The following is a 27,298-nucleotide window of genomic DNA, read 5'->3' on the forward strand; positions in this document are numbered from 1 at the left end:
AGGTAAGCAATATTCGGTGTGAATAAAATGCGAAGTTTTTCTACATCATTGGAGTGCCGCAGTTTTCTACAACATTGCCATCTTATGGAAGTGAGCACTATCTGCAGAATGGTGGCCGAGCTAAGAGGGGCGTAACTTCAATAATAAAGATAATGGTCCAGAACTTCAATTAATAAATGTATTAGTAGGTTACATAATTGCATCGTTAACACACTTTAAGATTAGCTATAATGTGACAAAACTCTTTACAGGACACTTGCTGAACAGTTATCCTTTAACCCTTTCATGACCTTTTCATGAAGTGTCATTGATGCCCCAGTGTCCAGGTCAAAATTTACAAATCTGACATGCATCACGTTATGTGGTAATAGCTTTGGAACAATTTTATTTATCCAAGCCATTCTGAGATTTTTTTCTCGTGACACATTCTACTTCATGACAGTCATAAATTTGAGTCAATATATTTCACCTTTATTTATGAAAAAATCCCAAAGTTACAAAAGATTTAGAAAAATTCGCAATTTTCTCAATTTCTATTTCTCTGCTTTTAAAACAGAAAGTGATACCTCATAAAATATTTATTACTTAACATTCTCCATATGTCTACTTTATGTTGGCATCATTTTGGAAATATTTTATTTTCAGGACATTAGAAGGCTTAGAAGTTTAGAAGCAATTCTTAAAATTTCCAAAACCCACTTTTTAACTTCTTCCGGACACATGACGTACCGGTACGGCATGATGTCCCGGTAGTTAAGGACACATGACATACCGGTGCGTCATGTGTATTTCAAGGTGCCTGCTCAAATCATTGAGCAGGCACCTCGGGTCAATGCGTGGGGGGATCCCGTAACCCCCCCGTGTCAGTTCAGACCTGCTGTTTGCGGCATTTTGTGATGCAGTGGTGCCATCGGGTCTCATGGGGCTATGGGGGGGACCTGATGGCATGGAAGGCAGCGCAATGCCTTCCTGTGACGAGCCTGTGAGATCCAGCCCCCTGCATTCCAATACAGAAGTATTGGAATGCATTGTAAAGGATTAGACCTCCAAAAGTTAAAGTCCCAAAGAGGGACAAAAAATAAAGTGAAAATAAAAGTAGAAAAAATAAAGTTTCCCCCCCCAAAAAAATTTAGTTTCAAGTAAAAATAAACAAAAACTTAATTTTCCCCAAATAAAGTAAAAAGAAAGTGGTAAAAAATAGTTGACATATTAGGTATTTCCGCGTCCGTATCGACCGGCTCTATAAACATATCACATGACCTAACCCCTCAGATGAACACTGTAAAAATTAAAAAATTAAAACTGTGCTAAATAAACATTTTTTTTTGTCAACTTACATCACAAAAAGTACAACAGCAAGCGATCAAAATGGAGTATTCCCACCAAAATAGTACCAATCTAACAGTCACCTCATCCTGCAGAAAATGAGCACCTACATGAGACAATCGCCCAAAAAAAAAAATATGGCTCACAATATGGAGACACTAAAACATCTTTTTTTTGTTTTAAAAAAGCTGTTATTGTATAAAACTTACTTGAATAATTAAAAAAGTATACATATTGGGTATCGCCTCATCCGTATAGACCGGCTCTATAAAAATATCATATGACCTAACCCCTCAGATGAACACCATAAAAAATAAAAACTGCTAAATAAACCATTTTTTGTCACCTTACATCACAAATAGTGTAATAGCAAGTTATCAAAAAGTTATATGCACCCCCAAAATAGTGACAATCAAACCGTCATCTCATCCCACAAAAAATGAGACCCTACCTAAGATAATCGCTTAAGAACTGAAAAAACTATGGCTCTCTATTATTGTGTAAAACTTACATTAAAAAAAGTATACATATTGGGTATCGTCGCGTCCGTAATAACCTGCTCTATATAAACCTCTCAGGTTAATACCGTAAATTTTTAAAAAAAATAACGGTTTAAAAAAGCCATTTTTTATCACCTTACATCAGAAAAAGTGTAATAGCAAGCAATCAAAAAGTCACACACACCCCAAAATGGTGCCAATCAAACCGTCGTCTCATTCCGCAAAAATCATACCCTACCCAAGATAATCGCCCAAAAACTGAAAAAACTATGGCTCTCAGATTATGGGAACACTAAAACATGATTTTTTTTGTTTCAAAAATGAAATCATTGTGTAAAACTTAGATAAATAAAAAGTATACAGATTAGGTATCGCCGCGTCCAAGACAACCTGGTCTATAAAAATACCACATGATCTAACCTGTCAGATGAATGTTGTAAATAACAAAAAATAAAAACTGTGCCAAAACAGCTATTTCTTGTTACCGTGCTTCACAGAAACTGTAATATAGAGCAACCAAAAATCATATGTACCCTAAAATAGTACCAACAAAACAGCCACCCTATCCCGTAATTTTGAAAATGGGGTCACTTTTTGGGAGTTTCTACTCTAGGGGTGTATCCGGGGGGCTTCAAATTGGACATGGTGTCAAAAAACCAGTCCAGCAAAATTTTGCCTTCCAAAAACCGTATGGGATTTCTTTCCTTCTGCACCCTGCCGTGTGCCCGTACAGCGGTTTACGACCACATATGGGGTGTTTCTGTAAACTACAGAATCAGAGCCATAAATATTAAGTTTGTAACTGGAAAAAATTATTAAAATGGAAAATCTGCCAAAAAGGTGAAATTTTGAAATTGTATCTCTATTTTCTATTAATTCTTGTGGAACACCTAAAGGGTTATCAAAGTTGCAAAATCAGTTTTGAATACTTTGAGGGGTATAGTTTCTAGAATGGGGTCAATTTTGGGTGGTTTCTATTATGTAAGCCTCACAAAGTGACTTCAGATCTGAACTGGTCCTTGAAAAGTGGGTTTTTGAAAATTTCTGAAAAATTTGAAGATTTGCTTCTAAATTCTAAGCCTTGTAACATCCCCAAAAAATAAAATGGCATTCCCAAAATGATCCAAACGTGAAGTAGACATATGGGGAATGCAAAGTAATAACTATTTTTGTAGATATTACTATGTATTATAGAAGTAGAGAAATTGAAACTTGGAAATTTGCTAATTTTTCAAATTTTTTTGTCTCCATTTTACCAGTGTCATGAAGTATAATATGTGATGAAAAAACAATCTCAGAATGGCCTGGATAAGTCAAAGCATTTTAAAGTTATCACCACATAAAGTGACACTTGTCAGATTTGCAAAAAATGGCCTGGTCCTTAAGGTGAAAATGAGCCCGGTCCTTAAGGAGTTAAGTACCAGTTCAAGTCTGAAGTCACTTTGTGGGGCTTACATAGTGGAACCCCCCCCCCCCACACACACACACACAAAAAAGACCCCATTGTAGAAACTACACCCCTTTTGTTACTCAAAACGGATTTTACAAACTTTGTTAACCCTTTAGGTGTTCCACAAGAATTAAAGGGAAATGGAGATGAAATTTCTACATTTTATAAAAATGTTTTCTTTAACACATTGAGGGTTAACAGCCAAACAAAGCTCAATATTTATTACCCTGATTCTGCTGTTTACAGAAACACCCCACATGTGGTCGTAAACTGATGTAAGGGCGCACGGCAGGGAGCAGAAGGAAAGGAGCACCATAATTGTTTTTGGAAGGCACATTTTGCTGGACTGGTTTTTAGATGCCATGTCCCATTTTAAGCCCCCCTGATGCACCCTGATAGTAGAAACTCCCAAAAAGTGACCCTATTTTGGAAACTAGGGGATAAGCTGCCACTTTTATTGGTACTATTTTGGGGTACATATGCTTTTTAATTGCTCTATATTACGATTTTTTTGAGGCAAGGTTTTGGCACCTTTTTGTTACTTTTTATTTAATAAAGCATTTTTGAAAAATAAATTATGTTTTTGTGTCTCCATTTTTTGAATGCCATATTTTTTTATTTTTCTGCCGATTGTCTTGTGCAGGGGCTCGTTTTTTGCAGAAAGAGTTGAGGTTTTTATTGGTACTATTTTTGGGTACATAGGATTTTTTGATCATTCATTATTACACTTTATGGTGCAAGGTGACCCCAAAAATTGTCTGTTTGTGAACAGTTTTTATTTATTTATTTTTACAGCGTTCATCTGAGGGGTTAGGTCATGTGACAGTTTTATAGAACAGATCATTACGGACGTGGCAATACCTAATATGTATACTTTTTCTTATTTATTTAAGTTTTACACAATAATAGCATTTTTGAAAACCAAAAAATGATGTTTTAGTGTTTCCATAGTCTGAGAGCCATAGCTTTTTTTATTTTTTTGGTGATTGTCTTAAGTAGGGTATAATTTTTTGCAGGATGAGGTGACGGTTTGATTGGTACTATTTTGGGGATCATACGCCTTTTTGTCACTGGTGTTGCACTTTTTGTGATTAAGGTGGTGACAAAAATTGCTTTTTTGGCTGTTCACCTGAGGGGTTAGGTCATGTGAAATTTTTATCGTGCATGTTGTTACAGATGCGGCGATACCTAATATGTACACTTTATTTTATTTTTTTCACTTTAACACAATAATAGCATATTTGAAATAAAAAAATAAGATGTTTTAGTGTCTCCATGTTCTGAGAGCTATAGTTTTTTTTTTTTTTTTTTTGAGCGGTTTTCTTATGTAGGGTCTCATTTTTTGCGGGATGATGTGACTGTTTTATTGGTTCCATTTTGTGTGATATAAGCCTCTTTGATCATTCGGTGTTGCACTTTTTGTGATGTAAGTTGACAAAAATTGCTTTTTTTAACACTGTTTTTATTTTATTTTTTTATGGTGTTTATCGGACCGGGTTGATCATGTGATACATTTTTAGAGATGGTCGTTAAGGACGCGGTGATACCTAATATGTGCATTCTTTTTATTGATTTTTTTTCATTTTTTTATAGGAAAAGGCAATTCATTTTTTTATTTACATTTTTATTCATTTATTTTTACTTTTATTATTTTCACTTTTTTTTATCAAGTCTTGCATTGCAAAGTATAATACTATCAGATTACCTGTAGATGGCAACACCGGACACCTGTGTATAGCTTCCGGTTGCCATGGCAACCATCGGGCGCTGCCATCGCAGCGAGGCAGCCCCATCGTGCCGCGGCATCTACGGGATTACAGCAGAGTGTCAGCATACAGCTGACACTCGCTGCTGATGGCGGTGGCTCAGGAACGGAGCCGCCGCCATTAAAAAAAACAGCAGGGGGGCTGCATCGGGCCAGGGGGAACAGATGGGGGCAGGGGGCACAAATGGAGGTAGCGCTAGAAAGGGGCGGGTATGGCCAGCATGGAGGGGGCACAAATGGGGGCAGGATGCATGGATGGGGGGAGGGGGGTTGGCGGGGACAGATGGCGGAGGCAGGGCTCATGGGGGGGTTGGAGGCACAGATCGTGGGGCACCAGGACACATTACCTGATTTCAGGCTCTGATCTGCAGAGCGCAGATCAGAGCCTGGAACAGGCACTTTTACACTGCCGCGATTCGATTGGTAAGTCTGCACAGACTAACCAATCGGAACGATTGCCTGCAAGGGACCACTCTGATTGGTCCCTTGCCAGCATTACTGCACTGTATGCTGTCCGTGACAGCAGCAGTGCAGAGTCAGAAGCTTTAATCCCAGAGTTTTGCAGCGCTTGGATTAAAGAGCTGCCATAACGTCTATACACGTGCTAGCTGCACGGGCTATGTGCAGCTAGCACTTATATAGCCGTATGGCAGTCGCTAAAGGGTTAATAACTTGCCATGACCGTAATACCACATTAATAATCACATTTATCATGAAACATAATTTGAAACGAAAGCAAATAGAAAGACAATAGACGATAGAAGAAAAAATTGTGACGTGATAAGGTGATTTCTGCATTTCTTGGGACCCAAGCAAAGTTATGTCTAGTGATCATTATCACATGACTAAATTCTACTCTCAACATAGCAGTGCAGCTTGGGAATTTCTGCTACTGCTTTACAGCTGGGAAGTTCCCCTCCCCCACTGGGTCCCTGTACAGTGGAACCAGCTGTACAGCCAGTATGTCCACTGCTTTTTTGGTGTGTCTGTTTTTATTTTTTATTTTTCTAAATTTGGGGGGTTCTGTCTCAACTTGGGGAGAGAGTGCCTTAATCAGTCTGAGGAGACTTATAAGGCCATACATGCTCCTCTGGAATTCTGGAAACAAAGGGATGCAAATGAGCTCTTAACAAGCTATGCCTCTAATGCCACCAGATGTGAGACAGCTATCCTATAAGTCAGTGTTCGACCCTTTAAATAGGTCTTGAGACATGATGGATATTAAATAAGCCAGCATCTCATCTGCAGACAGCTGTTTCGGGGTGATTGCCTCTGGTTTAACTAGGTGAGGATTTGGGGGGTACTACTTGGGGAGAGAGCCCCTTATATCTGGTGGCATTAGAGACAGAGCTTGTTAAAAGCTAATTTGCATCCCTTTCTTCTGATAATTCCAGAGGAGCATGTATGGCCTATAAGTCTCCTAATGCCGAGAAAAGTGCTCTCTCCCTATATAGAGATTAGTACCCACCAAATCCTGACTTAGGCCTCTCACCCAGTTAAGCCAGCTTTGCTCTGCACCGATGAGGGGCAATCACCCTGAAACAGCTGTCTGCAGATGAGGCGCTGGCTTATTTAATATCCGAGTCATAGACCTATTTAAAGGGTTGAACATTGACTTATAGGATAGCTGCCTTATATCTGGTGGCATTAGAGGCAGAGCTTGTTAAGAGCTCATTTGCATACCTTTCTATTTTTTTCAGCCAACTGCTTGTGGTCAGCAGTGCCCATCTGCTCTCTAGAACCCCAAGCGTTTCCTTGGTTTGTATGGTAGTAAAGTCCACCTTGGAAATGATCAAAAACCTTTAAATAGGCCAAAGGTTTGAATAAGATTCGGGAGGAATTTTTTTTTTTTATAGGGAACTAAACACGAGAACAAGGGGTTACAATCTGTTGTGGGGGGGCGATCAGAAGCAATGTCAGAAAATATTATTAGATAGATATCTTAAAATAAACCATACAGGAAATAATATAAGTGCTTACTAGATGTACCAGGGGGTCTTTTTCTACCCTCATCTTTTATGTTTCTATGTTTATGAGTTCTCACTATGTGAAAGAGTTTGCTTATATTTCTATGGCCTCCCCACACAAATTAAGAGCCTCCAAATCCTGACCTAGACCTCTCGCCGAGTTAAGCCAGTACTCCATTCTCTGCATCGATGAGGGGCAATCAGCTTGAAACAGATGTCTGCAGATGAGTTGCTGGCTTAAATATTAACCTTGTCATGTCTCAAGGCCTTCTTAAAGGCTCGAATATTGACTTACATCTGGTGGCATCAGAGACAAAGCAAGCAAAGAGCTCATTTGCATACCTTCTATCTCCTATTTCTACAACATTCATGTTGATTACGTTTATTGTGACCATAAATTATGATGAATGATGAATTTACAAAATGCTTGTAGTAACCGGCCAGTTACACACTTAAGTCTTAAAGGCTTTTTACTACAACCTCTTCATTACCACATCATGTTCACTAACTATTGATGCCCATCAATCTACAGTAGGGAACTGTCATGGATGCTTGTAAAGGATCATAGGAAAAGCCCTCATCAGCACTATAGGACTACATCACAGCTCAGTACTACATTCTGCCAATCACTTCGCCCTTAATTACAAACTTTAGTCGCTAAGATAAGCATTTTTGACAACAAAAGTAGCAGCCTTACACGAGTACACTAAATCTGAACAAAAGCTGCCATAGATAGCATGTTCTAAAAACTGTAACGGTAAACATATACCATATGGACATAGTCACGAAAAATCTTTTATTTTATTTTTTTAAAAGATCCTGTTACCCTGATAACCCCCTTTATCTTATTACTTTTTGATACACTTTTAACATTGAACTATGCCCCTTGAAGTGGCCTTCAGACAGCTATAAAGTCCTAAAATGTGATTCATTAAAGGAGATTTTGAAGATTCTAACATTAATGACCTACCCTCAGGATAGGTCATCAATATTTGATCGTCAGGAGCCCAACACTCAGGACCCCTGCTATTCAGCTAGTTGAAGCAACTGCAGTGCTCTGGTGAGTGTCTTGGCCTAATCCTAGGCCAGTGATGTCATGTTCATCGTTCACACGGTGTAGGCGCAACTCTGTCCCATTTAAGTGGGGCTGAGCTGAAAGACAAAGCATAGCCACTCTCCAATGGCCGGCACTGTGCTTAGTAAGCACTCACTGGAGCGTTGCGTCCTCCTCAAACAGCTGATCAGCGGAGATCCCAGGTGTTAGATCCCCCACAGATAAGCTACCAATAGAGGTGTCTGGCAGCTGTTTATGCTTCTCACCCTAAAATCAAGTTGGGCTGCCTGCTCACTGTAGGGTCAGATTGCATTTATCCCATAGATGTCTATGGAGGAAGGAAGTACAGATAGAGTCATGATTCAGCAGCTAATAGTGTTATCGCCTCGCAAGTGCTTTATTTGCATCTGTACTGCTCAGTATTTCTCTATAATGTCCTATATGGTGATTCAGAGTGAGATAGAAACTTGGAAACCAGAATCTGTCTCCATGTGTAGTCTTTGGTCAGACATAATAAAAGATAATCTCCAGCCACCAGTTTAGAGATCACTGGGAATAAGCATGCAAAGGACAAAACTGCTAAAAACAAATCCAGAGACATTATCTAATGGTTACATATAGTGCTACCACTCATGTATTCACGTGTGTAAGCTTACACTGAAAAGTCTGCTGAAAAAGTTTAGGTACACTTTAATCTTAAAGTGGTTGTCTTGGTTCTAGTAAATCAAATATAGTAGACAGCAATTTCAGTACCCTAAACATGGGGGTATCTGCAAATACTTGTGTTGTTCCTATTGTTATGCAATGTATTGTACATCATCGAGACATAGTATGGTTGACTGGGACCCTGTTCCTCTCCTCTTAGTGGGAGTGGGCTGGACCTACTTCCTGCCAGGAGGGAGAGTTCTAGTTTTAGATGGTGAGGAAGAAGGAAGCACATGCAAGAGGTCCTACTCCAAGGGTCTTGGGGACCAGCACTATATCCTACTAAGAGAGTGAAGGATTCCCAAGTGACAACTTTCCTGAAAGGCTATAGTGCAGGCATGGCCAACCTGAGGCTCTCCAGCTGTTGTAAAACTACAACTCCCACCATGCCCTGCTGTAGGCTGATAGCTGTAGGTAGCCTGGGCATGCTGGGAGTTGTAGTTTTGCAACAGCTGGAGAGCCTCAGGTTGGCCAGCCCTGCTATAGTGTTCTTAGTAAGCAGAGTGACCAGCAAACCACAGCTTTACAGGCCCTGCTGCAGGTGAGGGACTATGGCTCAGACACCCATTACCTACATTACTCCCAGATCAGAGCAACTCAAAGCCTGCATTACACAGTGGACACCTATATCCAGCTAACAGTTGTTATCCAGACGTTCTAGGAAGAGTCATCTGCAAGAAAGCACAGATCTGCCATTAATTGGCACTTATCCAGCCACCATACCTCATCATCTGGGGACAGAAATGACACTTTGTCCAAACTACTGCTGGATGTACTACAAGTTAAAATTTTTACTGAGTAAAGAGAGACTTTTATTCTTTTACTTCTGGCCTGAGTCTTTAAATCACCTTGACATTGCACCAATCCCCATGGACAATGGCCTTAGGGAGTACACAGTGACACAACATCTCATCGGGACCACTACCACTCCCATCCTCTGCACCAACTCCTCAGGGGCTTGGTAAAATACAATTGACTAATATACATTGTGTTAGAAATGTGCATGGTTTCTTCACTCTCGAGAGACATTTTAGAAGACATATAGGAATAACCATTATTTAAGAGATTTGTCCATACATGAAGAGGGAAAGCTACTTACTGCTGTGTGTGCACCTTTCCTTTCCGCTAAGGGATCACTTCTCATAACCTGCAGTACTGTTGTCATCACCATGTGTGAATGTGATTATTAAAACGCCGATAGTACTGTGTTCAGTGTTCTCCCTACACAGCACTATGGCACAAGACCTTAGATAGAGCCATCAATCACACAGCAGCGGACTCGCCATCGTTCAGGTCCTTACACTGTAAACATTATAGATATCTAGCAGTGAACAGCATAGGATATGGATGTTATCACCTTATATGCACAGCTGACCTTTTATAAAAGTCATTCATTATGTCTAACAACAAAAAAAAGGAATAAAGTAGCTGCTTCCACCATGTGTGGATGCAAGACGCATTATAAATTCTGTAGTACGTGGCATCGAAAATGAAGTGAAGGTTATGCCAATAAGAAATACATTAGCATGTCCAACAAATACACCCACGGAGTAATTGCCATAAAAAGTTGCACTTGATTGCTTATAAAGTCCCGAGGTTTTCAACATGTCAATTTTAAGTGTAGAATGTTTTAAAGCTTCTAATCAGAAACCTCAACTAACAATTGTAATTCTTACATTTCCTTCATGCGCTCCTAACTTTTGTATCAAGCATCTTGTTTTGCTACACTGGCCCACATTCACTAATACGCTCTAAAAGTAAGACTGTTAAAGGCATTGTTCATTTTCTGTGTGTCCTTTAACAGTTTCTCCCTCATAACCAGACCAAAGGAGAGAAACATACGTACCCTCTTTCCCGCTTCTGTGACTGGGCTCCTTTGCTCCCCCATCACTACTACAGTGTTCGGGTTCACCGCTATCAACATCCTGTTTGACACTGTTGCAGCCAATTACTGGGCACAGCAATGACCTGCTGTCCTTGCGTCACTTCAATTGGTCATTGGTTAACAAAAACTGATACATCTTTTTAAACCCTTGGAAGACACATCCTTGTTTGGTCTTAAAGGGGTTGTCCAGAATAAGGAAAACAAAGCAACTTTCTTCCACAAACAGCACCACCACTTTTCATAGGTAGTGTCTGGTATTTAAGCTCAGCCACATTAAAGTGAATTGGGTTGAGCTGTAATACCACATACAACCTGTGTACAAGTGTGCCACTGTTTTTGGACCAAAGTAACCAAGTTTTTTTTAATTTTATGTATCCTTTTTAAACTAGAAATACTCCATAGTTATAGGGAGCCACTTCCAATAGGTGGCGCTGGTGAGATGGATCTCTTTCTTGGGAAATACCTCTTTGCATATTTGTTTCCCATGGAGCATTGCCAATAACTCTAAATACCACGGATAATTCCAGTAAGTCTCCATACAGGACTGGTCTCTTTAGGGAGATTCAGCGCCCAGACTAAGCAGCTTTGAAGGCATTACACTGAGTCAGCCAGAATCTTACTCTGTACTGATGAGGGGCAAACACCCTGAAACAGCTATCTAAAGATGGATATCTGGTTTGGCTATATTCCCTTGACAAATCCCAAGACTTATCAAAAAGTTGGATCTTGACTCATAGGGAGCCACTTCCAATAGGTGGAGCTTGCGAGATGGTTCTCTTCCTTTCCCACTTCCTCGCATATTTGTTGTCTTCATACAGGACTGGTCTCTTTAAGGAGATTCAGCATCCTGCCTAAAGATTAAGTACAGACGTGGACAAAATTGTTGGTACCCTTTGGTCAATGAAAGAAAAAGTCACAATGGTCACAGAAATAACTTTAATCTGACAAAAGTAATAATAAATTAAAATTCTATAAATGTTAACCAATGAAAGTCAGACATTGTTTTTCAACCATGCTTCAACAGAATTATGTAAAAAAATAAACTCATGAAACAGGCATGGACAAAAATGATGGTACCCCTAACTTAATATTTTGTTGCGCAACCTTTTGAGGCAATCACTGCAATCAAACGCTTCCTGTAACTGTCAATGAGACATCTGCACCTCTCAGCAGGTATTTTGGCCCACTCCTCATGAGCAAACTGCTCCAGTTGTGTCCGGTTTGAAGGGTGCCTTTTCCAGACTGCATGTTTCAGCTCCTTCCAAAGATGCTCAATAGGATTGAGGTCAGGGCTCATAGAAGGCCACTTTAGAATAGTCCAATTTTTTCCTCTTAGCCATTCTTGGGTGTTTTTAGCGGTGTGTTTTGGGTCATTGTCCTGTTGCAAGACCCATGACCTGCGACTGAGACCAAGCTTTCTGACACTGGCTAGTACATTTCTCTCTAGAATTCCTTGATAGTCTTGAGATTTCATTGTACCCTGCACAGATTCAAGACACCCTGTGCCAGACGCAGCAAAGCAGCCCCAGAACATAACAGAGCCTCCTCCATGTTTCACAGTAGGGACAGTGTTCTTTTCTTGATATGCTTCATTTTTTCGTCTGTGAACATACAGCTGATGTGCCTTGGCAAAAACTTCGATTTTTGTCTCATCTGTCCACAGGACATTCTCCCAGAAGCTTTGTGGCTTGTCAACATGTAGTTTGGCATATTCCAGTCTTGCTTTTTTATGATTCGTTTTCAACAATGGTGTCCTCCTTGGTCGTCTCCCATGTAGTCCACTTTGGCTCAAACAACGACGGATGGTGCGATCTGACACTGATGTTCCTTGAGCATGAAGTTCACCTTGAATCTCTTTAGAAGTCTTTCTAGGCTCTTTTGTTACCATTCGGATTATCCGTCTCTTAGATTTGTCATCAATTTTCCTCCTGCGGCCACGTCCAGGGAGGTTGGCTACAGTCCCATGGATCTTAAACTTATGAATAATATGTGCAACTGTACTCACAGGAACATCTAGTTGCTTGGAGATGGTCTTATAGCCTTTACCTTTAACATGCTTGTCTATAATTTTCTTTCTGATCTCTTGAGACAGCTCTTTCCTTTGCTTCCTCTGGTCCATGTCGAGTGTGGTACACACCATATCACCAAACAACACAGTGATTACCTGGAGCCATATATATAGGCCCAATGGCTGATTACAAGGTTGTAGACACCTGTGATGCTAATTAGTGGACACACCTTGAATTAACATGTCCCTTTGGTCACATTATGTTCTGTGTTTTCTAGGGGTACCATCATTTTTGTCCATGCCTGTTTCATGAGTTTATTTTTTTACATAATTCTGTTGAAGCATGGTTGAAAAACAATGTCTGACTTTCATTGGTTAACATTTATAGAATTTTAATTTATTATTACTTTTGTCAGATTAAAGTTATTTCTGTGACCATTGTGACTTTTTCTTTCATTGACCAAAGGGTACCAACAATTTTGTCCACGTCTGTAGCTGTATCATGCAGGGAAGTATTGGATATCGATTATATTATGACAGAAATCAGTGGTCTGCTGAGGCTTTTGACTAGGAAGACATTGAAAATGTGTTCCATAGTACTGTATGGTCCTAAAGGTTCATCATGTTAGGTGAATCTTGGCTTTAAATGTAGAGTACCAGGTTACCCAAGAAACTTCTTCTGTAGATGCCAATCCAACAGCACCACCGGCTGTGGTAATCTTGTACTCTATTGAAATCCTAATAAAAGCAGAACCCTGATCTTTGAACTGCAATAAATCTTGAATGTGTGTCAATACTCATTTGCAGGGACTTTAGGGTTTAACTCACAACGAATGTGTATAGTGTGTAGGTTTTCGAGAATGTCTGTTACTGCTGATTAGTGTATTATGCATACAGTTGAAACCAGAAGTCTACATACACTATATAAAAAGAGTAGACACATATGCATGTTTTTCTCAATATCTGACATGAAATCAGAATTAACCTTTCAACTAGGATTACCATAATTATTATTATTTGCCAAATGTCAGAATAATAAGAGAGAGAATGTTTTAAGGCATTTTTATTACATTCTGCAATGTCAAAAGTTTACATACACTAAGATTACTATGCCTTTAAACAATTCTGGACTTCCCATATGATGTCATGTATTTGGAAGCTTCTGTTAGGTTTGTTGGCAACATCTGAGTTAATTAGAGACACACCTGTGGATGTATTTAAATACACACCTGAAACACACTGGTTCTTTGTGTAGCATCATTGGAAAGTCTATAGAAATCAGCCAAGATATCAGGAAGAGAATTGTGGACTTGCACAAGTCTGGCTCAACCTTGGGTGCAATTTCAAGATACCTGAAGGTGCCTCGTTCATCTGTACAAACAATTATATGCAAGTACAAACAAGATTGGAATGTCCAGCCATCATACCACTTAGGAAGGAGATGGGTTTTGTGTCCCAGAGATGAACGTGCTTTGGTACGACATGTGCATATCAACCCAAGAACAAAAGCAAAAGACCTTGTGAAGATGATGGCTGAAGCATGTCCTGTGGTCTTACAAAACTAAAATTTAACTTTTTGGCCATAATGACCATCGTTATGTTTGGAGAAAAAAGAGAGAAGCTTGGAAGCCTAAGAACACCTTCCAAACTGTGAAACACGGGAGTGGCAGCATCATGTTGTGGGGTTGTTTTGCTGCAGAAGGGACTGGTGCACTTCACAAAATAGATGGCATCATGAGGACAGAAGATTATGTGGAAATACTGAAGCAACATCTCAAGACATCAGCGAGAAAGTAAAAACTTGGGCGGAAATAGGTCTTCCAAATGGACAATGACCCGAAGCATACTGCCAAACTGGTTTCAAAGTGGCTTAAGGATAACAAAGTCAATGTTTTGGAGTGGCCATCACAAAGCCCCGATCTCAATCCTATTGAAAATTTATGGGCAAAGCTGAAAAGGCTGGTGCTAGCAAGGTGACCAACAAACATGGCTCATTTACACCAGTTTTGTCAAGAGGAATGGGCCCAAATTCCGACCAACTATTGTGAGAAGCTTGTGGAAGGATATCCAAAACGTTTGACCCAAGTCGTACAGTTTAAGGGCAATGGTACCAAATATTAGTGTATGTAAACTTTTGACTTCGCAGAAAGTAATAAAAATGCCTTAAAACATTCTCTCTCATAATTCTGGCATTTGGCAAATAATAATTATGGTAATCCTAATTGACCAAAAACAGGAAAGGTTTAATCTGATTTCATGTCAGATATTGAGAAAACATGCATATGTGTCTTTTTATATAGTGTATGTAAACTTCTGGTTTCAACTGTAGGTAAGTATAGGAAGTACTAGTAAAATGTAAAAATTGAATTCACATGGTAGTGAATTAGGCCACTTTCACAGTGTTTGGTCAGTGTTTAATCAGTGGGTTCCATCAGTGATTGTGGGCCAAAACCAGGAGTGGAGCCTACACAGAGATAAGGTATAATGGAGAGATTTATACCTGTTCTGTTTTTTTGTCCAGCACCTGGCTTTGGCTCACAATCACTGATGGAAATCACTGATCAGACACTGTCTAAACACTGACCGTGTGAAAGTAGCGTAACTTGGACCTTTTGTTCAACTGGTTAAGTAAGTGAGCAGAGAGAGAGGTTTATATTAGGCTACATGCACATGACCGTATGTGTTTTGCGGTCCGCAAATTGCCATCCATTATTTTTTTGGCGGATCCATTGTAACAATGCCTAAAACGGCCAAGAATAGGACATGTTATTTTTTTTTTTGCGGTGCTACCGAACGGATGCGGATAGCAGACAGTGTGCTGTCTGCATTTTTTGCGGACCCATTGAAATGAATGGGTCTGCATCCTATCCACAAAAAAAACTGAACACACACGGAAACAAACAACGTTCGCATGCATGTAGCCTAACTCAATGATTTGTGAAAAATATCTACCTGCTTTTGAAATACTGGACAGGACAAATCCAAAGAACTATAGTACTGTAGTGCAGCACAAAATAGAGCCCCAGCAAAACCAAATGCCACAGTGCAGCATAAAATACTGCCCTATCTCCATACAAGGACAGTGATGCAGTTGAATTCAGGAGGACACCTAAGAGCATTTCTAAAGGTTTGTCTTAGGGCTCAGTCACACGAATGTGGTTCGGTTCCGCATCCATTATTTTTTGCTGCTTGGGTGCGGCCCCATTCACTTCAATAGGGCCACAAAAGATGCGGACAGCACTCTGTGTGCTGTTCGCATCCGTTGCTCCGTTCCGTGGCCCAGCAAAAATTATAGATCCGTTTTGCGGACAAGAATAGGCATTTCTATAATGGGCTGTCAGTGTTTTGTGGGTCCGCAATTTGTTGTGTCAATGAGCCCTTATTTTGCAAACATTTCAAACAAAAGGTTCAGGGTTACACGTTAAGACTTCTAGGCTCTATTATACTTTCGATAATGGAGGTCAAGGACAAAGAGATTCAGATATTTCTGTGTAAGCAGTGGTAGCAGAAATCTGTAAAACTACAGTTCCCTAATATATTTTGATTATAAGAATGACTCGCTTTTCACTACATGGGGTCATCCAAGAAGACTTGCCTGCATGTCAGTGGATCTCCTTCACAAATTACAGACTGTTGTAAAGAGCAGCTTTGCCGAAGGATTTGCAAACTCTACCTTTAAAGCATTCCATTATTTTATGATGGATTGACACCCACCACTAAAGAGATGTTCTGATAAAAAACATTTCAGTAGGGAATTGCTGTTTAAGCAATTTCCTGATAAACAGTATTTGTATGAATGTCTGACAGGAGAGGAAGACAGAGTTGTTATCTGGCTATGGTGCCATCAGGGCACCTTCACAAAAGGATGACTATGGACACCTTTGGTGGAACTCTCTTACTTAAATTGAAGAGTTTTGGGCTAAACTGAAAAACTAAACTGAAAAATGAAAGGTTGGCTTCTAAAGGTTTAATGTCTCATGGTACATGGCAAGCTGCAGAATTCCATCCACAAACAACCTTGTCAGAAAGCTTATCTGATGGTTTGATCTCCAGTCCCTCTTCTCTCTTCGGTGGGTTTTTCTAAGCTCAATAATGATTAAATCAGTTATTTTTATTGTCATGAAAGATCTTTATTAGCTAATAATAGACAAAAGACAGTGGTGAACAATATGCCAAGATTCAAATGATCACCGTGGTTCACATCTCCTTGTGGGTTTGATACGACTAGCCCATTCCATGCAAAGATGTGAAGACAAAATGTGGGGGACAGCAAAGTTATTTAAGGGAATTCTGGCTATATGCAACCACCTCCCATCCACAGGACAGGGGACAACCACCAGATCGGTGGTGGTCAGGCTGCCAGGACCCCCACTGACCACAAGAACTGATGTCCTGCAAAGCTGATCTGATATGACAGAGCCATCATCATGCTATTCATTGTGATACACAGAAGATGCAGGCGCCAAACTGTTGAAAATTTCTAATAGAACTTAGTGACAAAAAACTATAATTTTTATCCCAAAATACATGCATGTCAGTAAAAAAATATATCTTAAGATCTTGCTTTTCCTTCCTGTAGAGGTCCCTGGTGAGAAAGTGGTATAAGTGCAGCATAACAACGAAGCAGAATAGCCTTCATTAGAGGGCATCTGGAACATTGCCACAGCTTTTTCCATATGAAAAGTTCCTCTATAGGATACAGTGTTATTTTTGCTAGCCCTGTCACCCCAAGAGCTTTATTCACTCTCTGCTGCTGTTTCTTAGTTGAACTGAAATGGACTGTCAGAGTATGAAATATACTTTGAGCGCTTCAATCGTTGCGTTTAATCATTAGCTGTTAAATGCTCCGAAAGCTTTTGCCGAGCTGAAAATGTGTTTGCTTAAAAAGCTCCGACATGGCATGTTCTAATTCTCAAGACGTAATTGTTCCATCATTGCAACCGGGGTTTTTTATTTTTATTTGCTCATTATTTTAAATCTTGTGTATTAAATGGAATTAACAGTAAACTTTTCCATGTGAAACTTCAAGGGACTCTGTACTAATAAATAAACCATGTGCACTTTGTATGCTCACACCTAGAGGACCTGTTACCTCTCCTGACATACCTGCATCAGCAACTACTCACGTCCCAGGTGTAGTAGGAATGCTGAGTGGTGTAGTGCAGCCCAAATGTCTCTTATTGTGTGTCACGGTGCTCCTACCTGGATACTACTGGACCCTGGGCTTTGGCTCCAAAGCAATAAAAAGGGGAAGATAATTGAGGGATAAAAGAAAGATTAAGTCCAGACCTTGTATGTAGTTGAACAGCAGCTTTACTTGAGAAAACATTCATCCAAAACAACCTTCAAGCTTTGTCTTGGCCCCAGCAGGCCTTAGCATAAACTGTCAGGCTTCTTCAATAATTCTGCTTGCTCTCTTTCTCTGCTGTACTGACAGGCTTGACTAAACACTTTGCTTTTTTTCCTTAAGCTGCACTAAATTCTGCTTAAGTCTGGTTTCTATACTTTAGAACTGTTCTAGTATCCTTGGATGGGGTGCCATTGACTGTTATTCCCTTCCTGACACTCAGTAAAACTTATCTTCAGCCAAAGAACTCTTGCTGATTTCTCTTATGGTGGCTGAAGAACTATTCCTCTGGCCCTTATGGCTTCCAGACATCTTTCTTCATGGCCAGCAGAGCTTAGGGTGCTCTGGCTGGCGTAGGCATGCCTGAGCTTGCCCCAGCTCGCACTCCTCCTGTCTAGAACTAACTAGAAACCTCTGCCCCACCCTTCTGGCAGGAAGCAGCACAAGCCCACTTCTGCCCAAAGGGGGGAGAATGGAATTGTAATTCCATTCTCTGTAACTATAACTCTGCCATTTGTGCTGCCACCTGCTGGTGAACCAGGCATATTACATGAACATAACAGTTGCATAGAAATATTATGATATTATCATTGCACCATGTAGAGGACCTGTAAAGAAATACAAAGATGACATTTAGGTTAGACCATAAAATATAGTAGCAGGGTGTAGGAGTCGTAACACCACTCCAGGGTGTTACACTTGCATCCCCCATGTAGTAACAACTATGGAGCATCTATTCTTCTGACTCTATGTTGTGCCATTATTTTATTATTCCTGCTAGAAGGTATGAGTGAATTGCTAGCAGTTTGCAAAGAAGGTCCAGTTGCCAGTTGGGGACGTGTCCCTGCACAGTCTGATACTGTTCACTCAGTGCTGTTTGCGTCAGACCGTGCAGGAACACCCCCCCCCCCAACTAGTAACACCCATCTGGACCTTCATTGCTAACTGCTAGTAATTCATTTGTAACTTCTAGCAGGAACAACAAAGGAATGGCACAATACAGATTCATAAGAAGAGATGCTCTAGAATTGTTATTACATGGGGAATGCAAGTAGCTACTAAAAAAGATTCATTCTTACCCAGCAGGAAGTTAGAGGTGGTTTTGTATACATGTTTACATACTGTATATATGAGTATGTGAATGGAACATGTGCAAAGGGATGGCTGCTACAAGCATTCATCTAATTGTTTCCATGGAGTTCATCTAAAGCTGCTTTCACGTTGCCATAATATGATTCTGCTGGAACTAGTTAGATCATCAAAGGGTTCCATGAAGATCTACGTTTTGGTACAGAAGAACTATGAGGGATTTAGGTCTTGTGGTTATCATACAGACAATATAATGTGGCCATATTGCATCCATCGGAAACCGACCTTCGGATAAGGAATTCATTTATAGAAACCTAAATAAGCATTCTTTAACCAAGGTACCCTGTATAATGTGAATGCATGGTATCTTCAAATAATAGTCCTTCTGTATGTATTCCTTGTAAACTCAGGAGATACTGGAAGCATGATTCCAAAAAATTTAATTTAGTGATGAATCCACCAATAGATTATACTGCAAAAAGTGAGTATTTCATATGTTCATCTTCTCTATTATTCCCAGAGAGCTCCAATATTTATGTGGAAACATATCTACAGGCAGTCTGTTCTGTTTTTCGTCTTGAAATTTAGAAAAAAGTATTAAATTACATACTGCGGAAAGTAAGTGTCCAGCAGTGAATTACAATCCAGCCCTTTATTTCATAGAAGACACATCGCTGAAAATATAAGCTTCACAATTTACCACTTGCGCGTTTTGAGCATGTCTACACTCAATGCTATAACTAAGACTTCGAAATGAGCGGTAATTTGCTCATCTTATATTTTCTAAGATATGTCTTTTGTAAAATAAAGGACTGGAGGGTAATCAAATGTTGGATGCTTATCTATGCGGATCTTTGTGCCTAGAAGCCAGGCCTGTAGGTCCATTAACCAGGGAGGTTGAGTTATCTACATTTGACTTTTATTACATTACATTATATTAAATTACAGTATTATAACACTATAATATTATTCTGATTATTGATTATAGATGTGTTCTTTTTGTCCCAGGTGTTATCCGTACAGCAGTATCAGACCTTGACCGTGAGTCTCGGGACCGATATGACCTTGTGATACAGGCCACAGATATGGCTGGACAGCTGGGAGGGCTCTCTGGGTCAACCACAGTCACCATCGTGATCACTGATGTCAATGACAACCCACCTAGGTTCCCCCAGAGTAAGTAAACGAGAAGAAAAAAGCTATAGTTCAAGTTATAGTCCAAAGATATGTGTGCAATGTAGAGAAAATAGGACAGCTTCCAGGTTTCCACCAGGAATCAATAACTGGCGATTTAACGTAGATCGAAGCAAGCAGCACTCATGTTTAATACAACATTGTGTAAGGCTACTTTCAGCATTGAGTGCATCCTGCTTTCACTTTCACTTTGTGTCTGTCATCTAATGACCCTTGTCTCTAAATTACTGAGAGGACATAAACACTTATTTAACCCACATTCTTATCAGTAAGCTATGGATTGAGCTATAATGAATGTTTATAATGTTAGAAAGCAGAGATAAGGAGCCCCTCAGTTCCATGCCTGATGGAGCATCTCAACTCTGTACAGAGAAAAGGACTCCATGATTTTAATAAAGACCAATAAAAAAAATATTTTTTACGTTATATAAGGAGTATAATTCAATAATAAAAAATGTCCCCAAAGATGTGCATAGCCTTTAAATCTGGCTTTGTGTGCCTGCACCAAATTTATGATCTGGTGTACCTTAATAATATATTTGGTGTGAGTGCAATGCAGCTTACACCTTTAGGTGTGAAAGTAAAACATGGGGTTGCCTGGCATGGTTTATGACTTTTACAAAAGTCACACCTAGTAAAAGAGCCATGATCTAGGTCTAATCTCACTTTTAGCTCTTCAACATAAACCACTGCGAAAATTGTCGAGGATCACAAAATATTGCAAATTTAACCAAATGTTGCAGAAAATGTCACAGTTGCCATGACTTGCGACTTTTTTAGACCACAAAATTGACGTACAGTAGCTGATTTGATAAATGTACCCTAGTCCATTACAGAATCGGGCAAATGTCAAAAGGACACATAGCCGCCCATTGTCTAGGGAATGACACAACTGATTGAAGGCTTCATCTTTTCATAGTGGCTTTCAGTTTTGAGGTGAAGGTCTAGATAATCTAAGTACACTCATTAGGGAAGAATCGAGAGCTCCCCACATACTAAAAGGCATGGCCGACAATAGTTTAATGTGTATGGGGGCCTGAAAGCACTAAACCTTTAGGTCAAGACACTTAGCTAAAGTTGAGAAGGGACAAACAGGATTACCTCTACCTCTTAATATCATATCATACTTATCAATAGAGATGGGACGAATCCAATTTTTTTCGAATCCGAATCCAAAAAGGTTCTCGAATAAGTCAAATCTTCCGAATATCGAATCCTACACATAAGAATTATGGGGATCTGTGGATGACACTGTTATGGAGGGAGATCTGTGGATGACACTGTTATGGAGGGAGATCTGTGGATAACACTTATGGGGGGATCTATGGAGGGGGATCTGTGGATGACACTGTTATGGAGGGGGATCTGTGAATTACATTTATGGGGGATCTGTGGATGACGCTGTTATGGAGCTATCTGTGGATGACGCTGTTATGGAGGCATCTGTGGATGACGCTGTTATGGAGGCATCTGTGGATTACACTGCTATGGGGGGATCTGTGGATGACACTGCTATAGGGGGGATCTGTGGATGACACTGTTATGGAAGGGGATCTGTGGATGACACTGTTATGGAGGGGGATCTAAGGATGACACATACCGTATATAGCATCTTTTGCTATATGTGTCATCCACAGATCCACCCCATGGCAGTTTCATCCACAGATCCTCCTTCTTATAACAGTGTCATCCACAGATCCCACCCCATAACAGTGTCATCCACAGATCCCCCTCCCCACCGCTCACAGGAGTGTATATTTGACTGTCACATTTCTAAACTGTAATCCATATCCTGCAGTAACTTTAACTTTAAATAAGCGGCCGCTCATCTCTACTAGTACCTTACACCACTCCTCAGCTAGCTTCGGTAACAGGGCCAGGCTACAGCCTACAGGCAGTTCGCGGGGCGGCGCTCACAGTGACGTGACGTGCCTGCGCCGCCTATTGGGCCTGTTAGTTGTTACTGAGCAAGCGCTGATTTAAAGGTAAAGTTACTGCAGGACCAGGTCAGAAGATACCGGTTACAGTTTTTAGAAGAAATGTACACTCCTGTGAGCGGTCAAAATGGATAGGTGCACATTTCAGTTGGGGGGCACAGCGTGATGAAGGGGGGACCGTGGCACCTCTGGCCCCCCTTGGCAACGCCACTGAGAAAATGTCAGGCGTCTCGGGAGGCGCAGGGACGTGGCGCGGAGATGTGACGTTGTGGCGGGATTCGTTGGATTCGAATTTCGGAAATTACGTTGGGATTCGAGTCCACGAATCCAGCAAAATTTGAGGGATTCGACGGATTCGTCGTCCCACCTCATTGAATTTGGAAAACTCAGGGAGTCCCCCGAACCCCTACCCGGGAATGCCTTAAACCCAGGTGGCAATGTTCACTTGTGGGCATGGCTTTTACAAGCCCTGCCCATTTTTGGCCCAAGACAACCTGAATTTGCAGGGACTGCCCCTGCAAATTCAGAACTGTTGACAAATATGCCATATTAATCAGATATTTGTAAAAGCTACATTTCAGCTGAGGAACCACTTTAAGAAACTTTTTAATGAGAATGCAATACCTAAAATCTATAATCTCTTCTTCTTTTAAGAGCTTTATCGGTTTAGTGTGATGGAGACTGCTCCTCCGGGCTCAGTGATTGGTCGTGTAAAAGCAGAGGATGCGGATGTCGGTGAGAACACAGACATGTTTTACCAGATCCAGCAGCAGCAAGAGGCGTCATCATTCTTCAGTGTTACTACAGATGCAGACACCCAGGAGGCGATCCTCAGCATTCTGCAGGTACTGACATACTGATATCACTGGTCATCTGCCACATAAAGTACTGTGAAAATAAAATGTACCGTATCCAGATAAATGATTTCCGGTCTCTAACCCCCTAGTGCAGGTTGATGAAGTAGGCATAGCAGTTATATTTGTCTAACAGCAAAATGTTTCAATGGCATATTATCTATAACAATAACAGAATATGGTCTTTTAGATAGTCAGACATAACAATGTTGAAGTGTTAAAGCAGAGGTCCCTAACATTTTTTAGCTACTAAGCCATTTTTCCAAAGATTTGACATAGTTTTTCTCCTAAAGAACGTTTTAATATTACCCACAGGATAGGTTAAAATGTCCCAGCGGTCAGACCCCCAGCAATCCTGGGAACAGGGGTCCTTGAGTCCCCAGCACTCAGTTATCTCAGTCAGTCCCATAGAAGTGAATGTGACCCCCAGCAGTCATACATTTATTACCTATCTTGAGTTTTCTTTTGAATTATGACTTGTACTTTTACTTGTTAACATTTTTGGGTATGCACAAATTCCTAATTACTCAATTTTTTTATTCCTGTTTCGGGAGGCAGGATGAACAAAAAACTGCTATTTGGCATTTTTTTCTTCTACTAGTTATATATAGCTTTTATAACTTTTTTCTAAACACTTTCATTATTTAATTCCCAGTAGGGGGCTTGAAAACCTCTGTATTTCAGTGGGTTATGGTTGGTAGCCTATTGGGCTCCACTACATGGCAGACCTTGGGGGTATGAATTTGAGCCCTGGCAACCCATAGGCAACCTTCAATCATGTCATGGAGGTGTCGATGGGCTTCCCTCTGTAAAACTATTTAAGTGCCATGTCCAGTATTGACCAAGGCATTTAAGGGTTTACACAGCTGGGATGGGAGTTAACTCTGATCGTGGCCATTGCACAAGCATGTCTGTTGTTAAATCTGACACCTATTGACACATGCTGCAGTTCCAGCTCATATGCCCTCATAGTCCCTTTGCAGTAATAGTATGGGATGGAGCAGGAACTATTCATTACTATTACAAGGTTGGCGAGGTGCAGAATAGGGTCAAAAGAGAAGAAGTCTTAATCCAAGGTGAAAAGGGAATTAGAAATACCTGTGTCCAAAGAAAAAGAAATCAGCCATGTTTTTGAGCCCTTTTAAAATCCCTTTTACTACCAGTTATACGGTCTTTGCTATGGCATCAAGTTGTAGCAATGCTAATCCATCACGTATGCCACTAGATGACAATAGTATATTGTGTATATATAGCAAGTGCTGTTTTACACATGTCTGATGGAAGAGTCCATGATCAGCTATATCCATTTTGATCAATTGTGACCACGGCATTTAAAGGGAACCTGTCACCGGGATTTTGTGTATAGAGCTGAGGACATGGGCTCCTAGATGACCGCTAGCACATCCGCAATACCCAGTCCCCATAGCTCTATGTGCATTTATTGTGTAAAATAAATTATTTGATACATATGCAAATTATTCTGAGATGAGTCCTGTCCCTGAGATGAGTCCTGTCCCTGAGATGAGTCCAGCATGAAGGAGCGCAGCACCGCCCCACATCCTCAGAATGTCCTCCTTGCTCCCCGACGTCAGAAAGCTAGAGCGCCGTAATCTCGCGATGCGTGATCTAGCGCATGCGCAGTTCGTTCCCTGAGGCTGATGCTAGCACAGGGAAGCAACACTATGATGACACTGCACATGCACTAGCTCGCGCATCGCGAGATTACAGCGCTCTAGCTTTCTGACGTTGGGGAGCAAGGAGGAGATTCTTAAGATGCGGGGCGGTGCTGGGCTTCTTCACACTGGACTCATCTTAGGGACAGGACTCATCTCAGGTTAATTTGCATATGTATCAAATTGGTTTTTTTTACACAATAAAAGCACACAGAGCTATGGGGACTGGGTATTGTGGATGTGCTAGCGGCCATCTAGCAGCCCATGTCCTCAGCTCTATACCCCAAATCCCGATGACAGTTTCCCTTTAAGAGGTCAGTTTCTGGGAGCACAGCACCCATGGGAGCTATTTGGGCCCTCTAAAGATTGATGCCTGTCATAGAGAGGGCTTGATAGGAACATAATAAATCTCATAGTAAATACTGTAGTTTGCAATAGTCAATCATTAGCCTGCAGTCTATAAGAGAAGGGATCAGATGATCACATGTTAAAGTCTTAGGTGGAATAAAAATAAGTTTAACAAAAAAATGCTTTTAAAAATATAAAAAAATAAAAAGACAAAAGCACCCTCGTCCCCATTTTAATCCCTTGACAACATGCATTGTACATGTACAGATGTCGTCTCTTTTAGATGGCGCCTGCGCTGGAGCAAAGCAGGCGCCATAACCTACCGCATAGGGAACACAGTAAAAACGAAACCCATTAAACAATTGTACAACTGCATTTTTTTTTTCCAATTACACCTGATTTGGAATTTTTTCCTGCTTCCCACTTCATTGTATGCAGAATTAAATGGTGTCATTAGAAAGTACAAAAAAGTGATGGTTTCTGGAAGTTTGGGAGTAAAAAATGAAAATGTACTGTGCAGAAATCTTAGATATTTTTCATTCTTGCGACTCTTAGATCAATGCTTCTCAAACTGTAAGGTAGGTCTTATTAATGTCTCCCAGATGTAGGGGAGGCTCAGCCAGGGAAACGGTTAGATAGAAATGATTCTATGCTGCACAGGTTTTACTACAGTTGTCGCAATCTCTAGTTTGGTAACACAATGGACTCCTTTTGTGCTCATTTTAATGTTCTACGCACCACAGTGAACACATTTTAAGATACGCTAAGCTAATATTTAATAGTAAAGAATTTGGCCTTCGCTATGATCGGCCCGTCCCCTTCCCAGTCCACTCCCCTCCCACTTTTTAGACTTTGCGTGAGCAGGGAAAAGTCACAGATTGCATTGGAAAGGACCTTTGCACTGTAATCTGCACCATAAATATGTCTAATATAGGCGTATTTCTGTTTAATAAATGACCCCCTTAGTACTTTAGATCATGAGACTCTCAAAGCCTACTACTGAAGCTATCTAAAGAATGATCAAACAGAGGGAGTGTTAGGCCCCTTTCACACGGGCCTTGTGGGAAAACGTGCGGGTGCGTTGCGGGAACACCCGCGATTTTTCCGCGCGAGTGCAAAACATTGTCATGCGTTTTGCACTCGCGTGAGAAAAACTGCGCGTGTTTGGTACCCAAACATGGTTATAAGGGAAAATAATAGCATTCTGAATACAGAATGCATAGTAAAATTGCGCTGGAAGGGTTAAAAAAATAAAAAAAATTTAACTCGCCTTAATCCACTTGCTCGCGTAGCCGGCATCTCCTTCTGGCTCCTTTGCTGAACAGGACCTGGGGTGAGCAAGTGGATTAAGGTGAGTTAAAATTTATTTTTATTTTTTTAACCCTTCCAGCGCAATTTTACTATGCATTCTGTATTCAGAATGCTATTATTTCCCCTTATAACCATTTTATAAGGGAAAATAATAATGATCGGGTCTCCATCCCGATCGTCTCCTAGCAACCGTGCATGAAAATCGCACCGCATCCGCACTTGCTTGCACATGCTTGCGATTTTCACGCAACCTCATTCACTTATATGGGGCCTGCGTTGCATGGATTATCGCAACGCACAAAGAGGAGCATGCTGCGATTTTCATGCCACGCATAAGTGATGCATGAAAATCACCGCTCATGTGAACAGCCCCATAGAAATGAATGGGTCGGTATTCAGTGCGGGTGCAATGCGTTCAACCCACGCATCGCATCTGCGCGGAATACTCGCCCATGTGAAAGGGGCCTTATTAGTTCATGAGATCAAGACAAGAAGAACATCATACATCCCTGAGCTTGATTGAGTAGTTAGCCTACACTCTGACTCAGTAACTAGGTGAGGTGGCCCAGGAGCTATATACAACTCATTAGACAAATACAATTTATGATTGTAAATAAATGCAAATTGTATGTAGTATTCACAGTACATATTATACACACAACTGTGCAGAGCTATAAATTACTGGGCAAGCTGTGAACAAGTGTTGAACACAAAGTCTGGTGTAGATGGGGGAGTTTGATTAGATTCCCCCACACTTGTGTGGGATAGAGCCTCACATATATATTCAGCTCGCGATTAAAAATTTCAGACGCAAGGGAATTTTAATAGTCTCAAATAAGTATGGGGCACTTACAGAAATGTGAATATAATATTTGGATATATTTC

General features: G+C 40.6%; 1 protein-coding gene across 1 annotated transcript in view; it reads left to right on the top strand.

Moving 5' to 3' along the window:
• Positions 1-27,298, top strand: part of CDH22 (cadherin 22) — a 157,879-nt gene that overhangs the window by 105,023 nt on the left and 25,558 nt on the right. Inside the window, exons 4-5 of the mRNA XM_044297318.1 lie at positions 20,105-20,272; positions 22,882-23,072. Coding sequence (XP_044153253.1) covers positions 20,105-20,272; positions 22,882-23,072 — 359 coding nt within the window. The remainder of the gene's footprint in view (positions 1-20,104; positions 20,273-22,881; positions 23,073-27,298) is intronic.

The sequence above is a fragment of the Bufo gargarizans genome, chromosome 6 (assembly GCF_014858855.1).
Source record: "Bufo gargarizans isolate SCDJY-AF-19 chromosome 6, ASM1485885v1, whole genome shotgun sequence".
Taxonomy (NCBI): domain Eukaryota; kingdom Metazoa; phylum Chordata; class Amphibia; order Anura; family Bufonidae; genus Bufo; species Bufo gargarizans.